Source organism: Xenopus tropicalis, chromosome 2 (assembly GCF_000004195.4).
Source record: "Xenopus tropicalis strain Nigerian chromosome 2, UCB_Xtro_10.0, whole genome shotgun sequence".
In the NCBI taxonomy this organism is placed as follows: domain Eukaryota; kingdom Metazoa; phylum Chordata; class Amphibia; order Anura; family Pipidae; genus Xenopus; species Xenopus tropicalis.
This window is the reverse complement of record NC_030678.2, coordinates 141,376,886-141,402,908: the sequence shown is the minus strand read 5'-3', so window position 1 is coordinate 141,402,908 and position 26,023 is coordinate 141,376,886. Positions and strand designations below refer to the sequence as shown.

The following is a 26,023-nucleotide window of genomic DNA, read 5'->3' as shown; positions in this document are numbered from 1 at the left end:
AACCCTGAATTTAATAGAAATGATACAACAGCAATAGTACATCATACAGGAAGACTGGAATTATATGGCAGAGGGCTAAGGAAAGGGAAAAAATATTTGCAAAAATAAGTTAAATGTATAAGTGTGGCTGCACTACATGTGTAAGAATATTGGAATGTGTGGTTAAGCATGGCTGCAAATGTCAGAGGGTTATTCTTGTGTGTCTCTTGCCATTTGCCATTTAAAATGTTAGGTCACCTACCAACTAACAAATGTATGGGTATCAGCAGGTAAACTTGTGTACTTATGGCATTACATAGATAGTACATACAGTAGTTACATAGTTAAGTTGGGTTAAAAAAAGACCAAACTACATCAAGTTCAATCCCTCCAACGAACCCCAATGCACATATATATATACACACATTCATACCATCCTCACATATATGAACTTTATACCTATACTAATTAACTGCAGATCTTAAGAGCACAATAGCCTTTGATATTTTGCTTTTTCAAGAACTCCTCCAAGCCCCTCTTATAGGCATTAACAGAATATGCCATTACCACATCTCTAGGAAGGGCATTCCCCAACCTCACTGCCCTCACCGTGAAAAACCACCTACGCTGCTTCAAATGGAAGCTCCGTTTCTCTAATCTAAAGGGGGGGAGGGGCCTCTTCTTCTTTGATCTTCTCTATGGGAAAAAGACTCCCCACTATCAGTTTATAATTCCCTCATATGTACTTGTACAGAGTAATTATGTTCCTTTGCAAGTCCCTTTTTTGCATCTTCACAGTGTACACTCATAGGGACCTATATGAATGATGTGCCAATAAAAAGAACAGACAGCTGTGACAGAGAGAAAATATAATATTTGCCTGTGCTGTTTTCCACTTGACGGCAGCAGCAGTCTAAACATTATTTCTGTGTTGCATAAAGGTTTCCAATAGGTATAAATAAACAAACAAGATGATGTTTATACACAAAAGAACAAAATAAACAATTCTACACCTAAAAGACAAGGGACACTCCTTTGAAAATAGCAACGTCCAAATTTTGGACAAAGAAGACCGCTGGTTTGAAAGAGGTGTAAAAGAGGCTATTCATGTCAAAGTGGAGAAACCATCCCTAAACAGAGGCGGGGGACTTCGACACCATCTGTCTGCTACATACAATGCTGTTCTAACATCTGTACCCCGGCAGTTTCAGAACTCTTCACAAATTCATTCATGCAACTCTAACAAGTAACACCTGTTTGAAGAGTTGCATGATACTTTGGTAATCCTTTCAAAGTAGCTCCACAGCATTCACACCTCTGTGAGTTTCAGATGTCACCTTTCTGAAGAGTTACAAAGTGCCATTGTGATTGGATTAGTGGAAGAGTATATATGCTGAGGACTTCCCATACCAGTCAGTTGAACTGAAGAAGCTGCTCGGATGAGTAGTGAAACGTCTTCAATGATTACCAAACATAGTCCAGCTAGTCCAGTTGCTTTAAATTTATTTATACTAGATAAAATAAACAATATATTTTTTTTTTTTGTAGGTGTGGGACCTGTTATTCAGAATGCTCAGGACATGGGATTTTCCGGATAAGGGGTCTTTCCATAATTTAGATCTTTGTACCATGTCTACTTAAAAATCATTTGAACATTAAGGGACACATTTACTAAAACTTTTTTTTTTCTGGCCCTGAAAGGTGTATAAACTCTACATCAGGGGTGGCCAGACCTTTCTCATCCGTGATCGACCAGAGATGCGGAAGTGCTGTGTGAATGCGTGTGATCTACATGGTATAAATTCAAATTAAACTCAATCATTGCTGTATTTATAAAATGCCACAATAATGCTTGAAAAAATTCGTACGAAAGTTTTGAGCTTACATTTGAAAATCCCGAATTTTTCGAGTTGAAAGTACTGTTAAAACTCGAGTTTAAAAGGTATGTTTGTTTCCATGAATCCTCTTTTTTTCCCCAAACAGGAATTGCTCCAGCAGCCATTTTAGGAGCACTGGCACTCATTCTTGAAAAACGTTCTTTATAGTACATTATGCTGAAACTTTCCCATTGTGAGAACTGTGTCACTGTTTGGCTTCCCAAAGTGTATTTATTTACAGTAATAAAAGGACAAGATTGCCCTCACTTTATGCATTCCATGATTCCTATTTGTCTCTGTGAACTGTGTCCTGGAACTGAGAGTTTGTTCTCCAGGTAGATCATTTGGTGAGCACCGTCAGGTTTTCAGAAAACTGCAGTGAAGGCTGGTAACGATACTGGTATCCATACGCCCTCAGATAGTAGACAAAATATTCCAGCATGTACATCAGTTCAGGGCTTACATAATGAAAGGATATTGCCAGATCCGAACAGCATTGTGGGCCCTAAAAATAAATGTAAACCATATAAATACCAGAGAGAATTTGCAGAGTTTGCATTTCTATAAAATATGTTAAGAAGCACCTAATGTCAGAACCAGCAGAAAATGACGGCACTGGTGATGAGTGAATCTGTTCCTTGTTCCCATGCAGAAATAGGGAACGACCATGAAATAGACTAAATAGAAGCAAAAGGGCCCACTGACACCTGGGCTCACCGGGAGTTTTCCTGGTATCCTGGTGGGCTAGTCCGACACTGCTTAGAAAAACTTAGAATAAGCTTAGAATAACTCATGCAGCACTGCATTGATGAATTAGAAGAAAAAATTAGGCTCACTTACATATATCTGTAGTAATAAGTCAAATCAACTGGAATTGCTGTTTTGTTTTCTTGAATACGTTTCGCCAGTCATCCAACTGGCTTTCTCAATTCAGAAAGACTTGTACAAAGATCTTCCAGGAATAAATACCCTGGAAAGATGCTCATATCAGCATAATCTGTTTCTCATAATCAGCATGGGATCAGGGATCTCCTGAAGGTTTGATGCTCATTTACATCTGCAGACGCAGCGGACTTTGCTATAGCGTAACTTGTGCTATTTCCTGCAGTGAGCTCCATTTAAACCCACTTAAAAGTACTTGAGTCCAAATATGCTTTGCGCACTATGGTATAGTTGCACTAAACTGATCAGTTCTTCCTGCCATCTATTCCGAATTGAAAGCTGCTTAGGGGCCGATTCACTAAAGGTCGATAAAACAAGCACTATTTATAGCATGCGTTAAAAATTTTATCACTTCTTATTTTTTGCGACTTTATGATTGATTCACTAAAAGGATACTTGTCCTAATTAAGAATCAATGTTCTTTGTGTTATTTATCTGGTGATGACCAATTTCAAGCGTTATTTTCCACCGCGTGCAATATTAGCGCACGATATTATGCACGTAACCATTACTTTCTGATAACTACTGTTCTGAAAATTACCATTTCCCTGCAAACTGGAGGCTGCATCACTCTAGGGCCAACACAGACTTGAATAAATCCCACTGCAAAGTCCATGTTGTGTTGCCAAAAGCTCACAAACCACAATTTTCTTTAAGTACCGCCTGCCCCAAGTAGGTGTTAATATTCGCACAGATTAAAGCGATATTTTGCGCGTTTAACGCTTTATATGTGTTTGTGAATCATGAATTAGTATTATTTCTATTCGCTAATTAACGCAATGCAATAGAAATAACACTTAACGCATGTGAAATGCAAATTATCGTGCACTTTTCAATGCAAAAAAGCATGCAATAAGCGTTATTGACCTTTAGTGAATCAGCCCTTTAGTGTTGTCCAAATCTTGGAACTATTATCACCTCCTGACCAGGTGGTAGCTCCAGATTCCCCTCATGCCCTGCATTAATAGACACAGCACACTTGAGGCTAAAGAACAGGGCACAGACATCATTCACGCTCCAGTCACCAGAACTGACACAAACAAACACAGGAAATTAAGCCAAACAGACTGTGAAAATATGCAGACACAACACAATTAGTGATGAGCGAATCTGTCCCGTTCCGCAAATTTTATGGCGAAGCAAAACGGGACAGATTCGCTCATCACTTATTGCAAGAAAATTCGCAAAATGGTGAAAAATTTGCGAAACGCATTTGTATTGCAATTTCATTTTATTTGTCACCCACGTTTTTTTTTCCCAACCACGCCCTTTTTTGACATGAGCGCGCCTAATTTTTCTGAGCAAATTTTCACTGAAGTTTCGCAAAACAATTCACCAATGGCGAAACGCTGAAATTCACTGCGAACCCATGCCTGACAAAGAAATTTGCTCATCACTAAACACAATTGCATCTGATTTACTGCCTGCATTGCTCCCACAATTGCTCCCATAAATTCTAAAAAAAAGATGACAAAAAACCATGGCAATTGCATCCAAAATTGCACTTTGCTCACTTTGTCTGGGCAAGTGAATGCACCCAATAAGAATTTCAGGTGACAATGTATGTTATTTTATATGACCCTTTAGAGATTAGAACCTGTAGACTCAAATGGGATAGCCCCATACTCAAATACTACCCATGTTACTTTTCGGTGGATAAATGGGGTAGGTGGTGCACTATACATATATTGGTTACTGCAGCATTAAGTTTATATGTCCTGATGAAAAGGCACAAGATACAATAACGATTAGTTTGAGTGGAATAAAGACCACAGTTGCACAGTTTATGAGCACATTCACATTAACTTTTAGAATATTTTAGAATGACCAATTTTTAGCAACCTTTCAATTGGCTTATTTTTTTTTATAGCCTTTGAATTATTTGCCTTCTTCTGACTCTTTGTAGCCTTCAAATGGGGGTCACTGACCCCAGCAGCACATAAGCTACAATTATATTGTTATTTTTTACGACTTTACTTTCTATTCAGGCCTCTCCTATTCATCTTCCAGTCTCCCATTCAAACTTTCCACTTTCATGGAAGTATTCACAAAACAGAAAAATTTCACTGAACTGGGAAGGTAAAATTACATTGTGGTCAAGACATTTCTAGCTCTGGAATAGTGTATACATTACTCTACCCTGGCATAGAAACTCCTTTCCACTATGCTACAAAAAATAGAAGTCAATTGTTGTCAATTTCAACCCAACACAATGCTTGGGCAGCTCCTTATATAGACTGGGGGCTGGGGAAGGCTCCAATCACACTGGTTGATGTACAGTAAAAGGCAAGGGGCAGATAAGAATTATGTCCATGTTTTTTCCAGTGTCACAGACCACTTTCCCCCCCAGGAAAAAAGACTGCATTTATTAAAGGAATAAAGCCCAAAGGTGCGGTATAGTGAATCACTCACCAGTAGTTGGAAAATAAAAAATTATTGGTGAACTGTATAAAGTACTTACGAAAAAAGCTTCAGCTCCTAGTTGTTGCTCTGTGCTGCAACCAAATACAACTGCAAAAATCCAAAAAGTAGGAAAAAAAGCTTCAGCAGATTCACTGCAAACCATTTATTGTGGGTAGTGGTTACCACTACCCACAATAAATGGTTTGCAGTAAATCTGCTGAAGCTTTTTTCCTACTTTTTGGACTTTCACCAGTAGTTGGGTGCCAAGCCCAAACTTACCGCTAGAGGGAGCTGATAGACATTACCAAAACAATGTAGGCTGGCACTCCAAAGAAATCCAACACGCAGGCCATCAATATAAAAGCCTAGTATTTGTATTAAATTTTCATGTTAATGCAATCAACACTTCATCTTCATTAGATCCCTGATCCTATGCTGGTTATGATAAACAATTGTGCTGATTGGAGCAACATTCAAGGTTATTTATTCCAGGAAGATCTTTGTACAAGTCATTCTGAGTTGAGAAAGGCAGTCACATGACTGGTGAAACGTCTCCAAGGTAAACACAGCAAGTCCAGTTGATTTGACTTATTAATACAAATATACCAGGACATGGGAGATATACTGGGAGCACTGTATAGCTGTATCAAAACACATCCCATGTTATAATATCAGAAAATGTTTTTGAAACTTTTTCATAATATACTCCCTCTATATATTTATTTCTAAATTATCCTTTCTGTTTAACATAGACTGGATTGAGGCTTCTTTGAAAAATACATTTAAAAAATTATTTTAAACATGTGAGAGCTATATTGTGACTTTAAAAACAACAACCATTGAATATTATTATTTTTATTACAGGTATGGGACTTGTTATCGGGAAAGGTCAGAATTACAGGAAGGCCATCTTCCTTACACTCCATTATAATAAAATAATTCAAAATAATTTACTTTTTCTCTGTAATAATAAAACAAGTATTTTGAACTTGGGTTTATTTAATGTTTAAATGATTTTCTAGGCTGTAGGCATGGTGATCCAAATTTCTGGTTCCAAGCATTCTGGATAACAGGTCCCATACCTGTATTATAATTATTTTTTATTATTAAGTATTTATAAAACTCAGACATATTCAGAACTGTTTGAATCCTCTAAACTCTAAGCAGGAATAAATGAGACTCACCTGTATGATAGGATAATAGCAGTAGGTCCAGTAATCATCAAAGTCATTAATGTAATCGGAAGTTATATGGGTCTCTGGTGTAAAGGGATGGAAGGTCTCGCGCTTTTCAGAGTCCCTAGAGTCCCCAGGTATAACTCCTAGCTTCTCCATGCACTGACCCAGAGCAAGATCTTCTATAGAGGACGTGTGGGTGCAGACACCAGTACGGAAAGCTTCCACAAATCTCTTCAGGGATTCCTTACTCAGTACATACCCAGCTCCTCCACTCATGTAACCCTGGGTAACAAAAGGTTTAAAGCGTTTGCCCAAATAGATAGGTTGCTCAGGGGTGTAGTTGGAGAGCAAAAACTGTAAGTTTTCCATCACTACATAGGTGTCATCATCAGCCTTCAAGAACCAGTCTGCTTGATCCAGATAGTTCTGGTGTATGTACTGGAAAGCTCGTATTGTCTTCCAGTAGAGCTCCTCTCTCCCTTCCTTGGTACCCAATCCAATTGTTGGAAAAATCTCATTGGCTGTGGAGCTCATAAAGAGCGTTATGTTGCAGTGACGGGCCCAAGATCGCTTTAGATGAATTGCTTTTTTTTTCAGGTTTTTTGGTGAAGTCATTATCCAGCAAAGGACTCTGACCTTCCTAGCAAGCAACTCACTCACATTGCTATTATCTGAAAAAAATGTGTTTCGTTAAAACTTCTTTTTTTCATTTAGAAATATGTCAGTTTTATGCATAATGACAAATAACGATGTACTGTTATGACAATAAACATATATAAACATAAAGCATGTTTATCTACAATATAATTTCAACAGAGTATTTATTACAAAAAACTCTGCATTTTATATTGAAGAAACCTGTGCAAACAATATAGCAATATAAGTATTACATAGTATCACATATGAAATGTTTAGTTGGTGCACAAAACAATAATAGATGTATCCAAAGTTTAAAACAAAATAATCATACCAACAGGACAGAGGTACCTCAGTGCTCTATGGTCCCTGAGCTCCACCCCTGTGTTTTTTGTCATTGGACACTTAATCAGAGGAGAACATTTTGGAATGGTTTATTTTTTTATTACATTCTGGATAAACCTGTTTCATTTGTAAGGCTGGCTACCATTTGTATTACTATTGTTTATAGTGAGCATCAAGAAAATTATGGGGGACCCAGATCATGAAGCAATGTTTACCAGAAGCTAAAATTAAAATTTTGATTTTAATGTTTAAAATTTTACGTTATATATTTTTTAACACTATTAAATTACAATAAAGAAACAATTTACTAATCATCAATTTTTTTCCCAATTCAGATTTTTACTTATTTCAGAATCCGACAATTTGCCAGCTAAAACTTGCCGAGATCATGTAGAAGTCAGTGGCATATATCCCTTCCCTTCCCTGAAGCCACAAAGGCCCAGGCCTAGGGCCACAGAAATTTAGGGGCAGCTTGCTGTCCCAGAATATTTTGCCCACATACGGAGCAATCGCAAGAGGACGAGTAGAAACTTTAGTGTGTCCTCTCCCCAATGCTCCGTATGGTTTAACTGCGCAGGGTTTTACATATGAGCTTGTTTATGCAAAATATTCCGATAGAGACCTACAAGTAAAGTAAAGCTTGCATTCAACCTACAAGTAAAGCTTGCATTCAACCTACAAGTAAAGCTTGCATTCAACCTACAAGTAAAGCTTGCATTCAACCTACAAGTAAAGCTTGCATTCAACCTACAAGTAAAGCTTGCATTCAACCTACAAGTAAAGCTTGCATTCAACCTACAAGTAAAGCTTGCATTCAACCTACAAGTAAAGTAAAGCTTGCATTCAACCTACAAGTCAAGTAAAGCTTGCATTCAACCTACAAGTAAAGTAAAGCTTGCATTCAACCTACAAGTCAAGTAAAGCTTGCATTCAACCTACAAGTCAAGTAAAGCTTGCATTCAAACAATTTTTGCCTAGGACAACTCCCATTGACTAGAAGTTTTAAAACAATAGAAAAAAACTAAAAAGACCAATTTTGCTAGAAATAGGACATTCTATAATTAAGAATGTCAATATTTAACTGGCCCTAAAAAAGACTACATTGTGCTCTGCAGATAACGGCAAAAAGAGATTAGGATGCAAAATGAGGATGAGAATACAAAACTTTTTTTTTTATGAGGTATAAAAAGAGGCATGAGCTCTACCCTGCTCCTAGTTTCCTCCGGGGACACAACCTCTGCTTTAAACTGGAAACCATGAGTATACTGACCTCCTGACCACCACTCCATGGTAGAACCATGACTTCCTACTGCGCCTTACTAGGAGTGAAAGTGTTTTTGGGAAGGTGGGGTGACTGTATGGATGGTTATTTTTTATACCCAGGGTTGCCTCCTTTTCTGCATAAAACTTCCCCCCCCCTCCAGATTACCCCACAATATCCAGAGTTCAATCATGTTTTTTTCATTCACAACGCACAAAAATTCTTTTGAAAATGGGAATTCAAGGTTTTTTGCGTTCTTTTTATTATTCATTCCTGTTTTCAGACCTTTTAATAAAATACTAGACATGGTGGTTTTAAAAAAAACTCTGAAACCACTAAAATAAGAATGTTGCCACAATTACATTGTAATTGTGGAAAGAAATGCTGCATTGTGGGTAAAAACATGGCAAATTGTACCCAACATTGGAGATTACTGTTGTAAATGAGCCCTTGTATCATTATAAACAAATGTAGCTTTTATAAGTTAGTAGACTCTCATATATACATATTCTGGCAAAAGTGCAGTAAAAATAGATATAAATCACGTTCTTTACCTACCTGATAGGTGAATGAAATGGTTGTTATCCCATTGCGAGGGATCAGGAGGGTTAAATGATATAGTAAGCTCCTGGACACTATTGTACATATTCAAAGTCATGAAGAATCCCACTAATAGACCCAGGCAGAAGTACAAGCAAGAAGAACACGGAACATTCTTAGTTAGTTCTGCAAAACAAGTACATAGAGGGTGAGTTTACTCTTTTCTCTGACATATCCAATAGGAACTATTGATCTCCTCCCAATTTTTCTTATTGTGTGTCATTAGAAATTCATATTTAAAATAAATGAATGTACTCATGGTATAACTATTAATTGAGACAATAAATTGATGGTGCTTAAATATATTGATCAACAAACAATGAATAATACATTTACATTTATCTAAATAATAATCCATGGGAGACAGAAGAAGATGGCAACGTGGCACGCATAAAAAAGAAGTGTCAAAAGAAACACTTTTGATGTATACATGTTTTTCGGTATCAGACTTCCTCTCTCAGAAAAATCCTTCAGGGCATGGCATGAGTCTGCTCAGTTTGCTCCTCTCCCCCCTCCCCTCTCTGCTCTCTCCCTCTCTACTGTTATCTGAGGAACGAGCAGCCAGAGCTGCATCACGCAAGTTACTGTGACCAAGCTAAAATGGCAGCTACAAACAGTGGGAGCTTCTAGGGCTGTTAATGATATGGTAAAGCTTGCTACGGTTCTATCTTGCACTATTTTGGTAAATCTATCAGCAATAAGATGCCAAAATGTCTTTCCTTCTCCTTTAATAGCACTGCTTCTGCAGAATTCTGCACTGAAATCTATTTTTTAAATTTGACATGGGGCTAGACATATTCTTAGTTTCACTGGTGCCCTCAGCCATGTGACTTGTGCTCTGATAAACTTTAGTCACTCTTTTCTGCTACGCTGCAAGTTAGAGTGATATTAGAATTATTTGCTATGTTAACAGTGTCATTTAGAAATAAAAAGTATACCATAAAATCATGACAGAATTAATTTGAAGTTACCATAAAGCCACCCCATAAACCCACCATGCATATGTCATCTCTGGGCAAGGTCCTTACTTTGGCTCATAGTAAAAATGAATATAATAAATGCAAAGCAGTTTCTGTCTTCATGCAGTTGCCTCTACTGCTGGTCCTGACTACACACACTATTGGAACAATGTTACGTCAGTCTGTTCTCCTCCAGCGAAGACTCTAACACTCACAAGGCCTTGGGTGCTCTGTGAAGAAAGATAATCATAGTGTTCAAGCCACTGTAGGAAAAAACTGGTCTGGGCTTATAGCCCCAACATTTCATGACATGGTGAGCACAGCATTTTATACCCCAGCATTCATGAAACAGTGACCCCTAGCCCCATCAATATATGGCACAGTAGCCTTAGCATTTCATGTCACAGTGGCCCTAGAGACATGACACATTGGCATCACCATTTTTTGACACAGTGGCACCAGCAATATATGAGCCAGTGACCCCAGTACAGGTATGAGATCTGGAAACCCGTTATCCAAAAGCTCCGAAGTAGGGGAAGGCCATTTCCCATAGGCTCAATTTTAATCAAATAGCCAACAGATACCAGTCAGTAACCAATCAGTCCAAACCATTACACACTCAATAAACTGTGCACCAAATGAGATTAAAATTAAATGCAATATATCAGTATTGTTTCTAAAGTAGAGTATTTACTATAATTCTATCCTTACGGACTCTTTAAACAATGAGCTTGAACAAAAAAAAATCTTTGTGCATAACTTCTAAAAGATTAGATGGAACATTACTCCTAATACGTAATGATTATTATTTTTATCTTGTAAAGATCCAGTTAAATTATGTTTCTTAAAAATATGTACCATTTTCTGAACGAGAAAAAAAATCTGTAATAGTAAGGAACCCTTACCTGATCTACCAGCGACTGAAATTGAAATCAAGATTTTAATAGTGTTATTCAGTCAGTAGAGATTAAGAGAAGTGGGGGTGCCACAAACAGCAAATTAGACAACAAAGATGAGGAAGCCAGACATGTCAATTCGATATGGGTAATTAAAAAACATGACATGCCCAATTAAAATGTTCATTCAATGTAATTCGAGACTTTCTTTTACCAAGCTTGTGTTTCCTGCCCAACTTCATGGAAGCTTGGGAAACAAAATAATGTAGGAGAGGTTTTGTTAGCTAGAAACAAGTAATGTTGGCTAAAGGAAAATATGCTACTGTAAAACAATTATTGTCAAGGAGACTGAGGCTAGAAATATATATCAGAGCCCAGTAATCCAAAAATAAAGAGTATATGTATACAAGGATTTATATTTTATTCCCCGTAACAAAAAATAGGGATGCACCGAATCCAAGATTTGAGTCATGATTCACGATGCCTCTGGTCGAATCAAATCCAAATCCCTAAAATCTCGTGATTTTTTGTCACATAAACACAGAAGTTGAACATTTTTCATCACACTCTTCCTTATCCTAATTTCAGCTCTAAAATAGTGGATTCGGTGCATTCCTAACAATAAATAAAAAATATATAATACATTTAGAAAACTGGGTAGCCAAAATTAAAAACAAGAGCTTATTAATATAAAGGAACATATACCTTCATCACAGGTTCACAGAGAATTGATAAAGGGAACAGAAAAAGTCATGGCCAAAGTCATTAAAATCATTTATCCTAATTTATTAGTGAGGTTCAAATTATTTCAGTTCTTCCAAGGCAATTAATTCACTGTGCCAATATTAACTGTTCTCTAGCAATGAGCCAATTTTTTTACCATCGAAAAATCAGAAGTTCTTGTATATATTACAGACTGGGAAGTACAGATCTTAGCTCCTGCAGAAGAATTTATGGGTCATTTACTTACCGCACCACAGTGCAATTTTGTATGCAATCCCCATGTTTTACCCACAATGCTTGTGTTGTGTTTGATGCAATTTTGAAAAAGTTTCTCAGCCCAATTGGTATCATTTCTAGCATTTGGCATGGCTGACATGTATGCCCTATTATTTACGGGCAACTGTGCTATGACAATGCAGCTGTGGCTGAACTACAACTGTGGATGGGGAGTTTGGCTTTCAGAATTGGGAAGAAATGTGGAAACTAAGCTTATAAATTTCTGTCCAAAAACACTACTGACTACAATAGTCACCAGAGGTAGATTAACTTTAGCAGCATAAATAATGAGGGAATATACATTCTAAGGAAACTGGTATAGTATATAATTGAGATGCACCATTCATATACTTTATTAGTAGAAGTAATGTAATCAAGTACAGCACTTTGTTCATATCATCTTTGTTGCTTTTAAGTTTAGAATGTAAAGTATTCACCTTTTAAAATTATTTTTTTCTTATTAGCCAGAAAGAAATAATAATTTCTGCCATATATTAAATGCGTTCTCACATGCAGGGATCTGTTATCCAGAAACCCATTATCCAGTAAGTTCCAAATTACAGGAAGGAAATTGATTTCCTTTTTCTCTGTAATTATAAAACAATAACTTGTACTTGATCCTAACTAAGATATAATTCATCTTTATTCGAGGCAAAGCAATTCTATTGGGTTTATTCAATGTTTAATGTTAATGATTTTTTAGTAGACTTAAGGTATGGCGATCCAAATTATGCAAAGATCCCTTATCCAGATAAGCCCAGGGCCTGAGGATTCTGGCTAACAGATCCTATACCTGTATTTACAAAACAATACCATTACACAGAGAAAAAGATACCCAGTGGCTCCACAACAAAATAGTGAACACACGTACAGTAAACAGGTAGCAAAGCTATAAATCCCAAGGACAGAACGCTTATGATGTAGGTTGGCAGCATTCACGTGCCAGCTCCCACATATAGCAAAGGTCACTTACATTGAGCCTAAAGAGTACCAGGCGTTAACATGTCACACAAGGAACCAGATGAGAGCAATGAATAAAAAGGTAAACAAACCACTCTGGATGACTGGTCCAGGCACAGCCGCCTCAAACCCATAGCACAGGAGATCTGTTTATATCAAGCAAACAGAGAGATATGAACATCACTGTGCCAAGCTCTCTGGGGTTTCAAGAGAACAATTACTTGACTTACCCAAAGAAGAAACCTACTGGCACAGTGATGTCTGTTCCTTTTCCAGTTGCAGCTGATTGTCACATACACATCTTATGAAAGATACAGACTTAAAAAGTGGTGGATGTCTGGTGCTTGTACTGGATACAGCATCTAACCGGTGCTTGCATGGAATAAATCATCTGTTGTTCTGACGCATTCATTGTTATTAATTTTCTACAGAGTGACTATAACAAAGCGATGCCTTCAGGAAAGGTATAATTTAGTGAGGTGAGCCCAGGTGTTAAATAGTTCCTCACATAAACACAGTACCTTCATGCTGAGAAAAGAGCATCTGCTTCAAAGAGCCAAAAGTGAAACGAATTGCAGTTAAAGTGAAGTCACTATTTTGTTTTTTAAGGTACATAATGTTTTATTAGCTCCATCAATCTAACAACATAACAATCTAACATAAGGAGCCCTATCCCCCCCCCCCTTTCCGCGGTTAACTGTGGGCACTGGTGCTTCCTCTCCCATCACAGCCACAAGGAGAGCTGACTAAAACATTAGTTCCTTTCACATGCATTTCAGTAACACTCAGCCTAACCATTCCTCCCAGTGCAATTTACTGAGCAATTTGAAAAATATAAAAACTACCTAAAATACAATGTCATACAATGTCCTTAATCCATCATCTGTAAATTGCCTCTGTGTCTTTGTATTTGTCCATTATTCAGTCTCTTCTGTAGTCATCCTCAGTTTCCTGCTGATTTTAATTTGGGTTTTTTAGTTCCCATTGAAACCATGACAAATAACAAATGATTTATGGATAGAATGGATCAATGAATCTATTACCCATTTGCAGGGAAAAGATATATATTTTTAATGCAAAGATGACCATATATATCACATATGATGATATCCTCATAGAACAGTAATATATTGAAAATAATAGGAAGACATGTAACTAGGCATACAGGTTACAAGCAGAGGTAATATCTACCTAAGAAATGCTGATAATGAATCCTGGGATCCCATATTTTGGAAAAGGGCTTCTACAGTATGTGATTGTGTTTGTGAACGTAGCTGCTGTTGCCTCCTTTGAAGGGCCCCATTATCCATACGGCTGCCACCTTTTATCACCAACAATACCCAACTTCACATCAGAAACAGGCAGTGATGGGGATGGAGTAATAATGTAACAGGGCATGGAAATGGACTGGCTAAGCAATAAATGGTAGAATGGGGTGGGAAAATTTGTGGGGCCTCTGTTTATAAGGGGTGATCAACAGGGAGAAGGGTCAGGGAAGGGAGGGAGGGATTTATAGGTAGGGTTGCCACCCTTACAAGTATTTACCTGTGGAAAAGTTACTGGGATATGTGCAAATCTATTTTCAGAAGAAGAACATGAAAAACTGTGCTATCATCAATGGAACATACTGAAATACTTAGCAAAGCTCCTGGTAATCTTGTTGTCAAATTGACTATCCTGTACAAGATGGCCTGTTTGTTCTGATGCCACAAAAGCACTGAGAATAGGTTTTCTGAATGAAACAATGCCCTCAAAGAACTGGAGGCATCTGATTACCAAGTAAGAGCCCCATGAGGCTAAATCCCTGTCCGGAAAACTAAACAACTTGGAAGCCAGCGTTCTTCTTGTCATGTGGGGAAACATCCTGGAAAGGCTAAAAGCCACAAGCAAAACTTTGCAAAAGATCAAAATCTGTCTGTCAGTCACACTTTCCAACTCATTAACTAAATATGTGCAAAAGTCAGAAATTCATTTGACTTATGTGAGATGAAAGCCAAAGAGCTTACTACAGACCATGCCGATGCAGAGGAAGGCAGACCTGTAAAAAAACATACTACATTTTCTGATGCACCACAAAATAATGAAAATCAAAATCTGCAATGAGGCAAAATTGCAGAAAACTTTTCCCAACACTGAAACCCTGCTGTTTATGCTCTTATGCATGCCTGTAACCAATGTCAGTGGGGAAAGATCAATTCTGTTTGAAAAGAATAACAAATGAAAGAAGCATGGGCCAGGAAAGATGTTCAGCCCTTTCTTTGCTAACTGTGGAATCAGCCTATACACTGAACATCTTTCCCTGATATGCCTACCTTGAGTGATATAGGACTGATCCGATTGCTTAGCCTGAGGGTCAAACATCTCATTGATGGGATACAGGCTGTCAGGACAAGGACTGCTTCAATGCACTGATGCACTCATCACCCCAATTGTATTTTTAAATCTGCCTGATGAACATCAGCCAGACATTGTAGACCCATCTGAGGGCCCGTACATGGGCCGATAAGCTGCCAACTTAGACCATCGCCAACTTTTATTGGCCTGTGTGAAGTCACCTTTGGCCAGACAACATGGCTTTGATGAAACTGTGGAAGTTTTTGCAAAGAAAAAAGCTCTTAAATTTAAGTTGTAATTGTTAGCTACTATGAAGTGTAAACGGCTCGGCACACATTTTGCTGTAGGCAATTATTGTAAGAGTTTGTCCAAATCAAAGACAAGTAGGGGATTTATTAAAGGAGAAAGAAAGGCAAAGTTCTCCGAACAGGGGCACCAGCCCGGGGTACAAGGTAAGCGATTAAAGTCACTTGGGGGTGCCCAACATTTTGGCACCCCCAAGTGACTTTGCCTTTCCTTCTCCTTTAAGATTCAGATTTTCATGGTTTTACAGCTTTTTGAACCCACAACTAAACTAATTTCCACAAAGCACCCACAAACCCATACTGACTGTAATGTTGTTCCATCCATCCCTGCATGAATGTTAACTGTTCTTTTTAATATGCATTAGCAGCTTAGCACTGGGTGGAGTAATGAGAAAGGTTGTGACACAGGAGGTGGAAGTGAAGGGGAGGGGACACAGTGTGTGGAGAGAGCAGCCATGAATAAAGCTGAGTTCAACTCTGCTATCTAAGATCCTCATGTGGGTTTTCTAGTTCTGCTACACCCACGTACCTGGTTATCACACTGACCTCTCTATACACTCACATACATAAACCCATACTGACCTATCTATACACTCACATACAGACCCATACTGACCTATCTATACACTCACATACAGACCCATACTGACCTATCTATACACTCACATACAGACCCACACTGACCTATCTATCCACTCACATACAGACCCATACTGACCTATCTATACACTCACATACAGACCCATACTGACCTATCTATCCACTCACATACAGACCCATACTGACCTATCTATACACTCACATACAGACCCATACTGACCTATCTATCCACTCACATACAGACCCATACTGACCTATCTATCCACTCACATACAGACCCATACTGACCTATCTATACACTCACATACAGACCCATACTGACCTATCTATACACTCACATACTGACCTATCTATACACTCACATACAGACCCATACTGACCTATCTATACACTTACATACAGACCCATACTGACCTATCTATCCACTCACATACAAACCCATACTGCCCTATCTATACACTCACATACAGACCCACACTGACTTATCTATCCACTCACATACAGACCCATACTGACCTATCTATACACTCACATACAGACCCATACTGACCTATCTATACACTGACATACATAAACCCATACTGACCTATCTATACACTCACATACAGACCCATACTGACCTATCTATACACTCACATACAGACCCATACTGACTTATCAATCCACTCACATACAGACCTATACTGACCTATCTATACACTCACATACAGACCCATACTGACCTATCTATACACTCACATACAGACCCATACTGACCTATCTATACACTCACACACAGACCCATACTGACCTATCTATCCACTCACATACAGACCTATACTGACTTATCTATCCACTCACATACAGACCCATACTGACTTATCTATCCACTCACATACAGACCTATACTGACCTATCTATACACTCACATACAGACCCATACTGACCTATCTATACACTCACACACAGACCCATACTGACCTATCTATCCACTCACATACAGACCTATACTGACTTATCTATCCACTCACATACAGACCCATACTGACTTATCTATCCACTCACATACAGACCTATACTGACCTATCTATACACTCACATACAGACCCATACTGACCTATCTATACACTCACATACAGACCCATACTGACCTATCTATACACTCACATACAGACCCATACTGACTTATCTATACACTCACATACAGACCCATACTGACCTATCTATACACTCACATACAGACCCATACTGACCTATCTATACTCAAGACCTACTGACTATCTATCCTCACATACAGACCCATACTGACCTATCTATCCACTCACATACAGACCCATACTGACCTATCTATACACTCACATACAGACCCATACTGACCTATCTATCCACTCACATACAGACCCATACTGACCTATCTATACACTCACATACAGACCCATACTGACCTATCTATACACTCACATACAGACCCATACTGACCTATCTATACACTCACATACAGACCCATACTGACCTTATCTATACACTCACATACAGACCATACTGACTATCTATCCACTCACATACAGACCCATTACTGACCTATCTATCCATCACATACAGACCCATACTGACCTTATCTATTACACTTACATACAGACCCATACTGACTTATCTATACACTCACATACAAGACCCATACTGACCTATCTATCCACTCACATACAGACCCATACTGACTTATCTATCCACTCACATACAGACCCATACTGACTATCTATACACTCACATACAGACCCCATACTGACCTATCTATACACTCACATACAGACATACTGACCTATCTATCCACTCACATACAGACCTATACTGACCATCTATACACTCACTACAGACCCTACTGACCTTCATACACTCACATACAGACCCATACTGACCTATCTATACACTCACATACAGAACCCATACTGACCTATCTATACACTCACATACAGACCCATACTGACTCTATCCTAACCATACGACTCTACCCATACAGACCCATACTGACCTATCTATACACTCACATACAGACCCATACTGACCTATCTATCCACTCACATACAGACCCATACTGACCTATCTATACACTCACATACAGACCCATACTGACCTATCTATCCACTCACATACAGACCCATACTGACCTATCTATACACTCACATACAGACCCATACTGACCTATCTATACACTCACATACAGACCCATACTGACCTATCTATACACTCACATACAGACCCATACTGACCTATCTATACACTCACATACAGACCCATACTGACCTATCTATCCACTCACATACAGACCCATACTGACCTATCTATCCACTCACATACAGACCCATACTGACCTATCTATACACTTACATACAGACCCATACTGACTTATCTATACACTCACATACAGACCCATACTGACCTATCTATCCACTCACATACAGACCCATACTGACTTATCTATCCACTCACATACAGACCCATACTGACTTATCTATACACTCACATACAGACCCATACTGACCTATCTATACACTCACATACAGACCCATACTGACCTATCTATCCACTCACATACAGACCCATACTGACCTATCTATACACTCACATACAGACCCATACTGACCTATCTATACACTCACATACAGACCCATACTGACCTATCTATACACTCACATACAGACCCATACTGACCTATATATCCACTCACATACAGACCCATACTGACCTATCTATCTATACACTCACATACAGACCCATACTGACTTATCTATCCACTCACATACAGACCTATACTGACCTATCTATACACTCACATACAGACCCATACTGACCTATCTATCTATACACTCACATACAGACCCATACTGACCTATCTATACACTCACATACAGACCCATACTGACCTATCTATACACTCACATACAGACCCATACTGACCTATCTATACACTCACATACAGACCCATGCAAAATTCTCCTTTACGATCCAGTCATTGGCCTGGGGAAGTCAGATGATCGGCTCTATGTGTATGATTTTATCATGTCTCATCAGAGTGTGCACAGGTATGTATGTATGTATATCTTTATTTATAAATCGCTACTTATGTACGCAGCGCTGTACAGTAGAATACATTAATACAAACAGGGTGTTAATAAGATAATAGATAAATACAAAGTATAATAATAAATACAGATAAATACAGCAGCAATAAGTTAAGAGTCAAGGACACAAGAGGAAGAAGGTCCCTGCCCCGTAGAGCTTACAATCTATATGGGAGGGTAACTAACAGACACAAATGGGCAAATATAAGTGCTGTAGGTCACAGTGGGTGACACTACAATATAAGTGCCAGTTCCCAGATTAGGTGCTGGGCGAGTGCTCCAAAAGGTAGTCTTTAACCTTAGTTTTAAAAAGACTGGGGGAGGATTCTCTCCTGAGGAAATCAGGGAGGGCATTCCAAATGTAAGGGGCAGCCAGGCAGAAAGGTTTAAGGCGGGAAACCGCAGTAGAAGTGGGGGGCGCAACCAAACGATTGCTCTGCGAGGAACGAAGGAGTCGGCCGGGAACATAAGGAGACACAAGGGACGAGATGTAGTGAGGAGCAGAGGAATGGAGGGCTTTGAAGGTTAGGAGAAGAAGTTTGTAAGAAATTCTTTGTTTGATAGGAAGCCACGATAAGGACTTTAGCAGGGGAAGGGCCTGAACTCTCCTGGATGAGAGGAGGAGAATTCTGGCAGCAGTGTTTAATATAGACTGTAGGGAGGAAAGATGGGAGTTAGGGAGGCCGGTTAATAGCAGGTTACAGTAGTCCAGTCGTGACAGGATGAGCGCGTGCATGAGCAGCCTAGCTGTTGCAGTAGAAAGAAAGGGACGAATTTTGGCAATATTGCGTAAGAAAAAGTGACAGGTTTTGACAGTGGTGTTAATGTGGTTAGAAAAGGAGAGACTGGAGTCAAAGATCACCCCCAAACAACGAGCCGAATCGACGGGGTTGATGAGGGTGCCATCAATAGAGATAGAAAAGGGGGGGGGGGTAGGACCAGGTTTAGGCGGAAAGATCATTAGTTCAGTTTTTGTTAGGTTGAGTTTGAGGTGGCGTTGGTTCATCCAGTTAGAGATGGCTAGGAGGCAGTTAGAGATTTGAGTCTCAGTTTCAGATGTTAATGAAGGGGTCGACAGATAAATTTGGATATCATCAGCATACAGATGGTATTTGAAGCCAAATGAACGGATAAGATCTCCCAAAGACAGTGTGTAGAGGGAGAACAACAACGGCCCAAGTACAGAGCCTTGAGGTACCTCCACATTAAGAGGAACTGGAGATGAGGTTTTATTAGCATAGGAGACAATGAATGATCGGTTAGAGAGATAAGAAGAGATCCAGGATGCAGCCTGACTGCGGAGACCAATCGAATGCAGAATTTGCATCAGGAGGGAGTGGTCAACCGTATCAAACGCAGCCGATAGATCTAGGAGGATTAGTATGGAAAAGTGACCTTTGGCTTTGGCAACCTGAAGATCGTTTGTAACTCTGCACAACGCTTTCTCAGTAGAGTGCGCAGGCCGAAAACCAGATTGCAGAGGGTCTAATAAATTATGGTCATTGAGAAAGTTAGTAATACAGGAGAAGACAATACGCTCTAAGATTTTGGAGGCAAGTGGTAGAAGTGAGACAGGACAGTAGTTAGACAGACAGGACTGGTCCAGCTTGGCCTTTTTTAGGATGGGCTGTATTGTGATAGACTATACTTCATCTTGATACCTGGCTAGAAACATTGTTCAGCTCACCTCAGAATGTCTAGACTGTATTGCTGTAGTAAAAGCTTGCATAGCTCTGCTCATTTGTATAGAAACTAATATAATAATGTTATTGTATCATATGAGGTTTTCTTATAATATTTGGTGCATGTATGGTGGATCGACGAGATGACCCATATCGCAAAAGCCTTGGATATCTCACTGAGCGGGAGAAAAAATTTTGATTGGGCACCGGTGAAGGTGCCTGAGCAAAGGGGCGCACACTGGGGGCTAAATCGTCAGATAGGGGTAGAATGGTTGCAGGAAAGACTGTAATTGTAACGTGTACAGCCACCTTTAAGCAGAAGAAAAATTGTCAGGTCTAAAGAAAAAAAAAAAGAAAGGGACCTATGAATACGTGTACAGTCGCACAAAACATGTTAGGTTTTTATCTTTAATAAAGCTTTTTTGAAATTTTATCCGCTGTCCTGGGGTCCGACGACTGCATGCTGTTTTGTGCTGGCTATTGAAGTTGGACCAGTAGAAAAACGGGATGCAGTTCTCTCAAGTCTTCTCTGACATCAATGACATCAACTGACATTCCATCAGTTTTCAGTTCTGGGGCCTGTCACGGTATAAGGCTGATTAATAATTCATTCATATTCTTATTACATGGCAGCTCTGAACCAGTGCAATTACCATGAGAATTTCATAATCAGCCCTGTAGTATCAGCTAATATAACAGTTAAATTTCATTTTCTGCTTGATAATTTGCTACAACCCCTAAGCTTACCTTCTCAACAGCTGCCCAGAGCCCACTGAGCATGTGAGTGTCACTGACACTTTCCAAGATGGGGAGCTCCTGTGACAAGTTTGAAGTCCTGGCTCATTGCTGTTATTGACATGCTGAAACTTTAGTCTGATGCAGTAAGTTCAGCACAGGACCGGAACTAGGGGTAGGCAGAAGAGGCACCTGCCTAGGGTGCAACAGTGAAGGGGTGCTAGGCAGGTACCTCTGTTGCCACCTTTAGTCTGGGATCTCTTGCCCCCTCTGCTGATTTCCGGGTCGCTCCCCCCTCTACACGCCATCTCCGCACTCAGTGGTGTGCATGTGCCCATTCAAGTACGCACACCGGGCGGGGGGGAGGCGGCAGCGGGGGGGGGGGCGAAGTGGCCGGAGACGATAAGGCCTCCTGATAATTTCCTGAGAATAATTTCTTAAGTCTGCATTTTCAAATCAACCCGTATATTAAATATGACTGTAACTGGCAGCCACTGCACAACCACACAAAGGGAGTAATTAAAAGGCATTAAGTTTGCCCTGGAGTAGTAATACATAGCAACCAATCAGCAGGTAGCATTTATTGGTCAGATGTTTAAAAGTCAATATCTTATTGGTTGCTATGAGTTTCTGTGCCTGGGCAAACTTAGTGCCTTTTATTACATATGGGGGAAAGCCATGCAGGACACAGTAGGATTTTATTATTATTTTATTATTATAAAATCTGGCACCAAATGAATAGATTATTGAAAAGCATGACTACTGTATATACTCGAGTATAAGCCTAGTTTTTCAGCACCCAAAATGTGCTGAAAAAGTCACCCTCGGCTTATACTCGAGTCAGGTGCCATGGGTCCCTCTAGACTAGCACCCTCTCTCCTTTGTGTGCAAGTTAGGCCACCTGCGACCAGACCCTCCAGTGCGCTGGCCTAGGCTCCCACTAACAATACTTATTTCCCCTTACATCTCCTCCGGGACTGGGTCTGCTGCCAGTTTGCCAATGTGCAATGAGCGTGGGGTAGTTCTCATATTGTTTTTGTTGACCCTCTTCTCCGCTTACAGAGCTAGTTTACTTTTTTTCTTTGAAATAAATATTGAAGAACATATACCCCACTGATGCCTCAATTTATGTAATTTTATTGGTATTTATTTTGATTATTAAAACTTAGCATCAGCTGCTGCAATTCCCACCCTAGGCTTATACATGAGTCAATAAGTTTTTCCAGTTTTATTAGGTAAAATTAGGTACCTCGGCTTATATTCGGATCGGCTTATACTCGAGTATATACGGTATTTGAAATTATTCCAGATACACATTTCATCACTGAACTGGCACAAAAGTATGTAATTAAAAACCCTTTTCTCTCTAGGCCATTGCTTATGAAGGTAAGGCCTTATTGAATTTCTGAAAAGGCAAATTAATCCTATTAAACAATAAAGGCATAGGGTGTGTAGCTGTTCCTGGTACTGGTAAAGACTGTGGAAGCCGCAATTACATTTTGGCCCAGAATGAAATTCCTGAAAGTATTGTCGTCAGTTCTACCACATGCCCCAGCATTTATCACACACAAACAGTAGTCCACATGAACCTCTTTGCTATAAATTAATGAATTATATAATGTATTATCAATTATAAAATAACGCAATGCATATATAAACAAATGATGATGACGATCAACGATGACAAGAAGTACCTCAGACTAGAGTTCCTTGTACAGCGCCATAAATACATTTACACACTGGAGCCGATTCACAAAAGGCCAGAAATACAAGTGTTAGTATTATTTCTATTAGATAATTATTGCAATACCCTAACGCTTTGCGATAATTGAGATTTTTGCGCATTTGATATGAGTAGTAACGCATGCGAAATTACTTTGATGAATCGGTACTTAATTAACAAACACTTTTTAATGCATAAAACTATGCGTTAAGTGTTAATGACCTTTAGTGAATAGGCCCCACTGTTTGTAGGCAAAACAATGCAATATGTTTCCCATACAGCTGAACCAAACCTTCTGGAAAGTTGGTTTTGGTATAGTAATCAGCAATTCTTAGCCAGTTTTCTTCTGTTACATTCTGTAACATTACACTATTTATTTACATGGGACTACTGGAAATCTAATTCTGCCTACTTACTTTTACTAGGTCCCTGGTCTAACTAATGGTGGGCGTTTTCAGGAGAAAGGTGGTTAAATATATTTAATTAGAGAGAGCTATTATTTAAGCCAATACATACCTAGTAAATTATAGGCCTAGTATGCCACTGTCCCTAGCAAGGGTTGGAAATGAATACTCTGTAATTTGCTACACATAGCATTCTATTTCTGTTCTCTTCCTGTCAGCACTCATAAGAATAGTGAAATCCAATACAGGTATGGGATCCCTCATCCGGAAACCCGTTATCCAGAAAGCTCTGAATTACGGAAAGCCTGTCTCCTATAGACTCCATTTTAATTAAATAATTTAGAATTTTAAAACTGATATCCTTTTTCTCTGTAGAAATAAAACAGTACCTTGTAATTGATCCCAACTAAGATATAAATAATCCTTATTGGATGCAAAACAATCCTATTGGGTTTAATTAATGTTTTGTTAATTTTTTAGTAGACTTAAGGTATGGTGATCCAAATTACAGAAAGACCCCTTATTCGGAATACCCTTGGTCCCGAGCATTCTGGATAATGGGTCCTATACCTGTACTACATAAAGAATACCTGTATGTAGCTTCAAAATAGTTTGACAGGTTTTGGTAATAAATCAAGCATCCCCTTAATCACTTGGGATTCCTTCTCCTTAACTAACCCACTCAGCCCCTCCCTTAAAGGAGAAGGCAGGACTAATAAAGAGTTAATTTCAAGCTGCAGGCATACCTTCAGTTGTCTCAATAGTGCCCTTAAGTCTCCCCATATTTCTCCCGTTCAGATGATCAGAAGCCAAACAGGAAGAAAAAATGCTGAGCTGTGTAAAGAAAGTTCCCATAATGCCTCACTCCTGCACAGACACCCAGACCAAGTGACCATGCTCAGTTAGTAAGACTATGGGGCCAATTCATTAAAACACGAGTTTGAATCCCGAATGGGAAAAATTCGGATTGGATACGATAATTTCTGAAGATCGCAAATATCATGAAAATGGTTATGAAAAAATCGTATTAGTCATGATAATATCGTATTGGCGATCCGAAAGTCAATAAATTTTCATACTGAATGATTGTAAACAGTGACAGAACCTTTCCGAATTTTTCACGCAAGCGTACAAAAAAGTCGCACAACCGTACGAAAAAGTCACGCAAGAGTACGAAAAAGTCGTGCGGGTGTTTGAAAAATTCGTACAAGCGTGTCTGTGAGTGCTTATGGCTGTATTTACATTGACCTTTCTGATAAAGCTTACTTAGTTTTTACCTTTCTTTCTCCTTTAAGAATTTACTTTGGCTGTTGACTACTGGGCATGCTCAGTAATTCTCAACTCAGATTACTAAACACACCCTTCAGTCTAGCAGCCAATGAAGAGATGGCAATGCTGATTTCCATGAAAACTCCACTCTAGCTGTTCACTCTGCAATACAAATGGTGTGGTTTGGGTGTGCCTAACTGATATACATTGTAGGAAAATGTAGGGTTTACATATCCTTTAATGCCTCTACAAGAAGCTCTGCGCCCTAAGTGAATAGGAACCCATAGTGAAGTTCGATCCTGTATTAGAAAACCCAGGGAGTGTTAAATAGACAACGTAGCTATAAAGTGTGGAATCAACTAATTATGTAAGAGGCACTAAATAAGCAAAAGTTTAGAGTCAAAGAGTATTTAGAACAGACAGAGGCAGCTTTACGTGTTTAGTGTTGTTGTATTTATAAACATCACCGCTAGTGTCACCCATAGCAACCAATTACCAATTATATCTTTGCTTTGGTTTTCTAACTTATGGATGACCATTTAAATCTAATTGCTGATTGGTTGCTATGGACAACATCACTGGTGATGTTTGTCTTCAGTGTTAATAAATATGCCCCTTAGTCATAGGCTAAAGATATACACTGAGCATAAAATATGGGGGCCGATTCACTAAAGGTCGATAAAACGAACGCTATTTATAACATGCATTACAAATTTTATCACTTCTTATTTTTTGCGACCCTGATTCACTAAAAGAACACTTTGGGGCACATTTACTAACCCACAAACGGGCCGAATGCGTCCGATTGCGTTTTTTTCGTAATGATCGGTATTTTGCA

At 39.0% G+C, this 26,023-nt stretch overlaps 1 protein-coding gene across 2 annotated transcripts; it reads right to left on the bottom strand.

Annotated features, from left to right (window-relative positions):
- Nucleotides 1-1,517: 1,517 nt before the first annotated feature.
- On the bottom strand, nucleotides 1,518-10,408 carry LOC100486174 (glycoprotein-N-acetylgalactosamine 3-beta-galactosyltransferase 1). Of its 2 annotated transcripts, none has more exons than XM_004911921.4 (4): nucleotides 10,217-10,408; nucleotides 9,180-9,347; nucleotides 6,386-7,050; nucleotides 1,518-2,361 (listed from the first exon to the last, which is right to left on the bottom strand). In XM_004911921.4, exons 1-4 carry the CDS (start codon nucleotides 10,221-10,223, stop codon nucleotides 2,197-2,199), a joined length of 1,005 nt encoding a protein of 334 aa, XP_004911978.1. In that variant the 5' UTR covers nucleotides 10,224-10,408; the 3' UTR covers nucleotides 1,518-2,196. The 2 variants fall into 2 exon arrangements, with proteins under 2 accessions (XP_004911978.1, XP_002933748.2); XM_002933702.5 differs by having other exon boundaries at nucleotides 10,250-10,408.
- Between the last annotated feature and the right edge of the window lie 15,615 nt (nucleotides 10,409-26,023).

What these genes read in the sequence shown, in the direction of transcription:
- LOC100486174 (XM_002933702.5), bottom strand. An exon ending in CCATTTCATTCACCTATCAG is followed by an intron (nt 7,051 to 9,179) that starts GTAGGTAAAGAA and finishes CATTTTTTTCAG; the next exon opens with ATAATAGCAATGTGAGTGAG. An exon ending in GCTATTATCCTATCATACAG is followed by an intron (nt 2,362 to 6,385) that starts GTGAGTCTCATT and finishes ATTTATTTTTAG; the next exon opens with GGCCCACAATGCTGTTCGGA.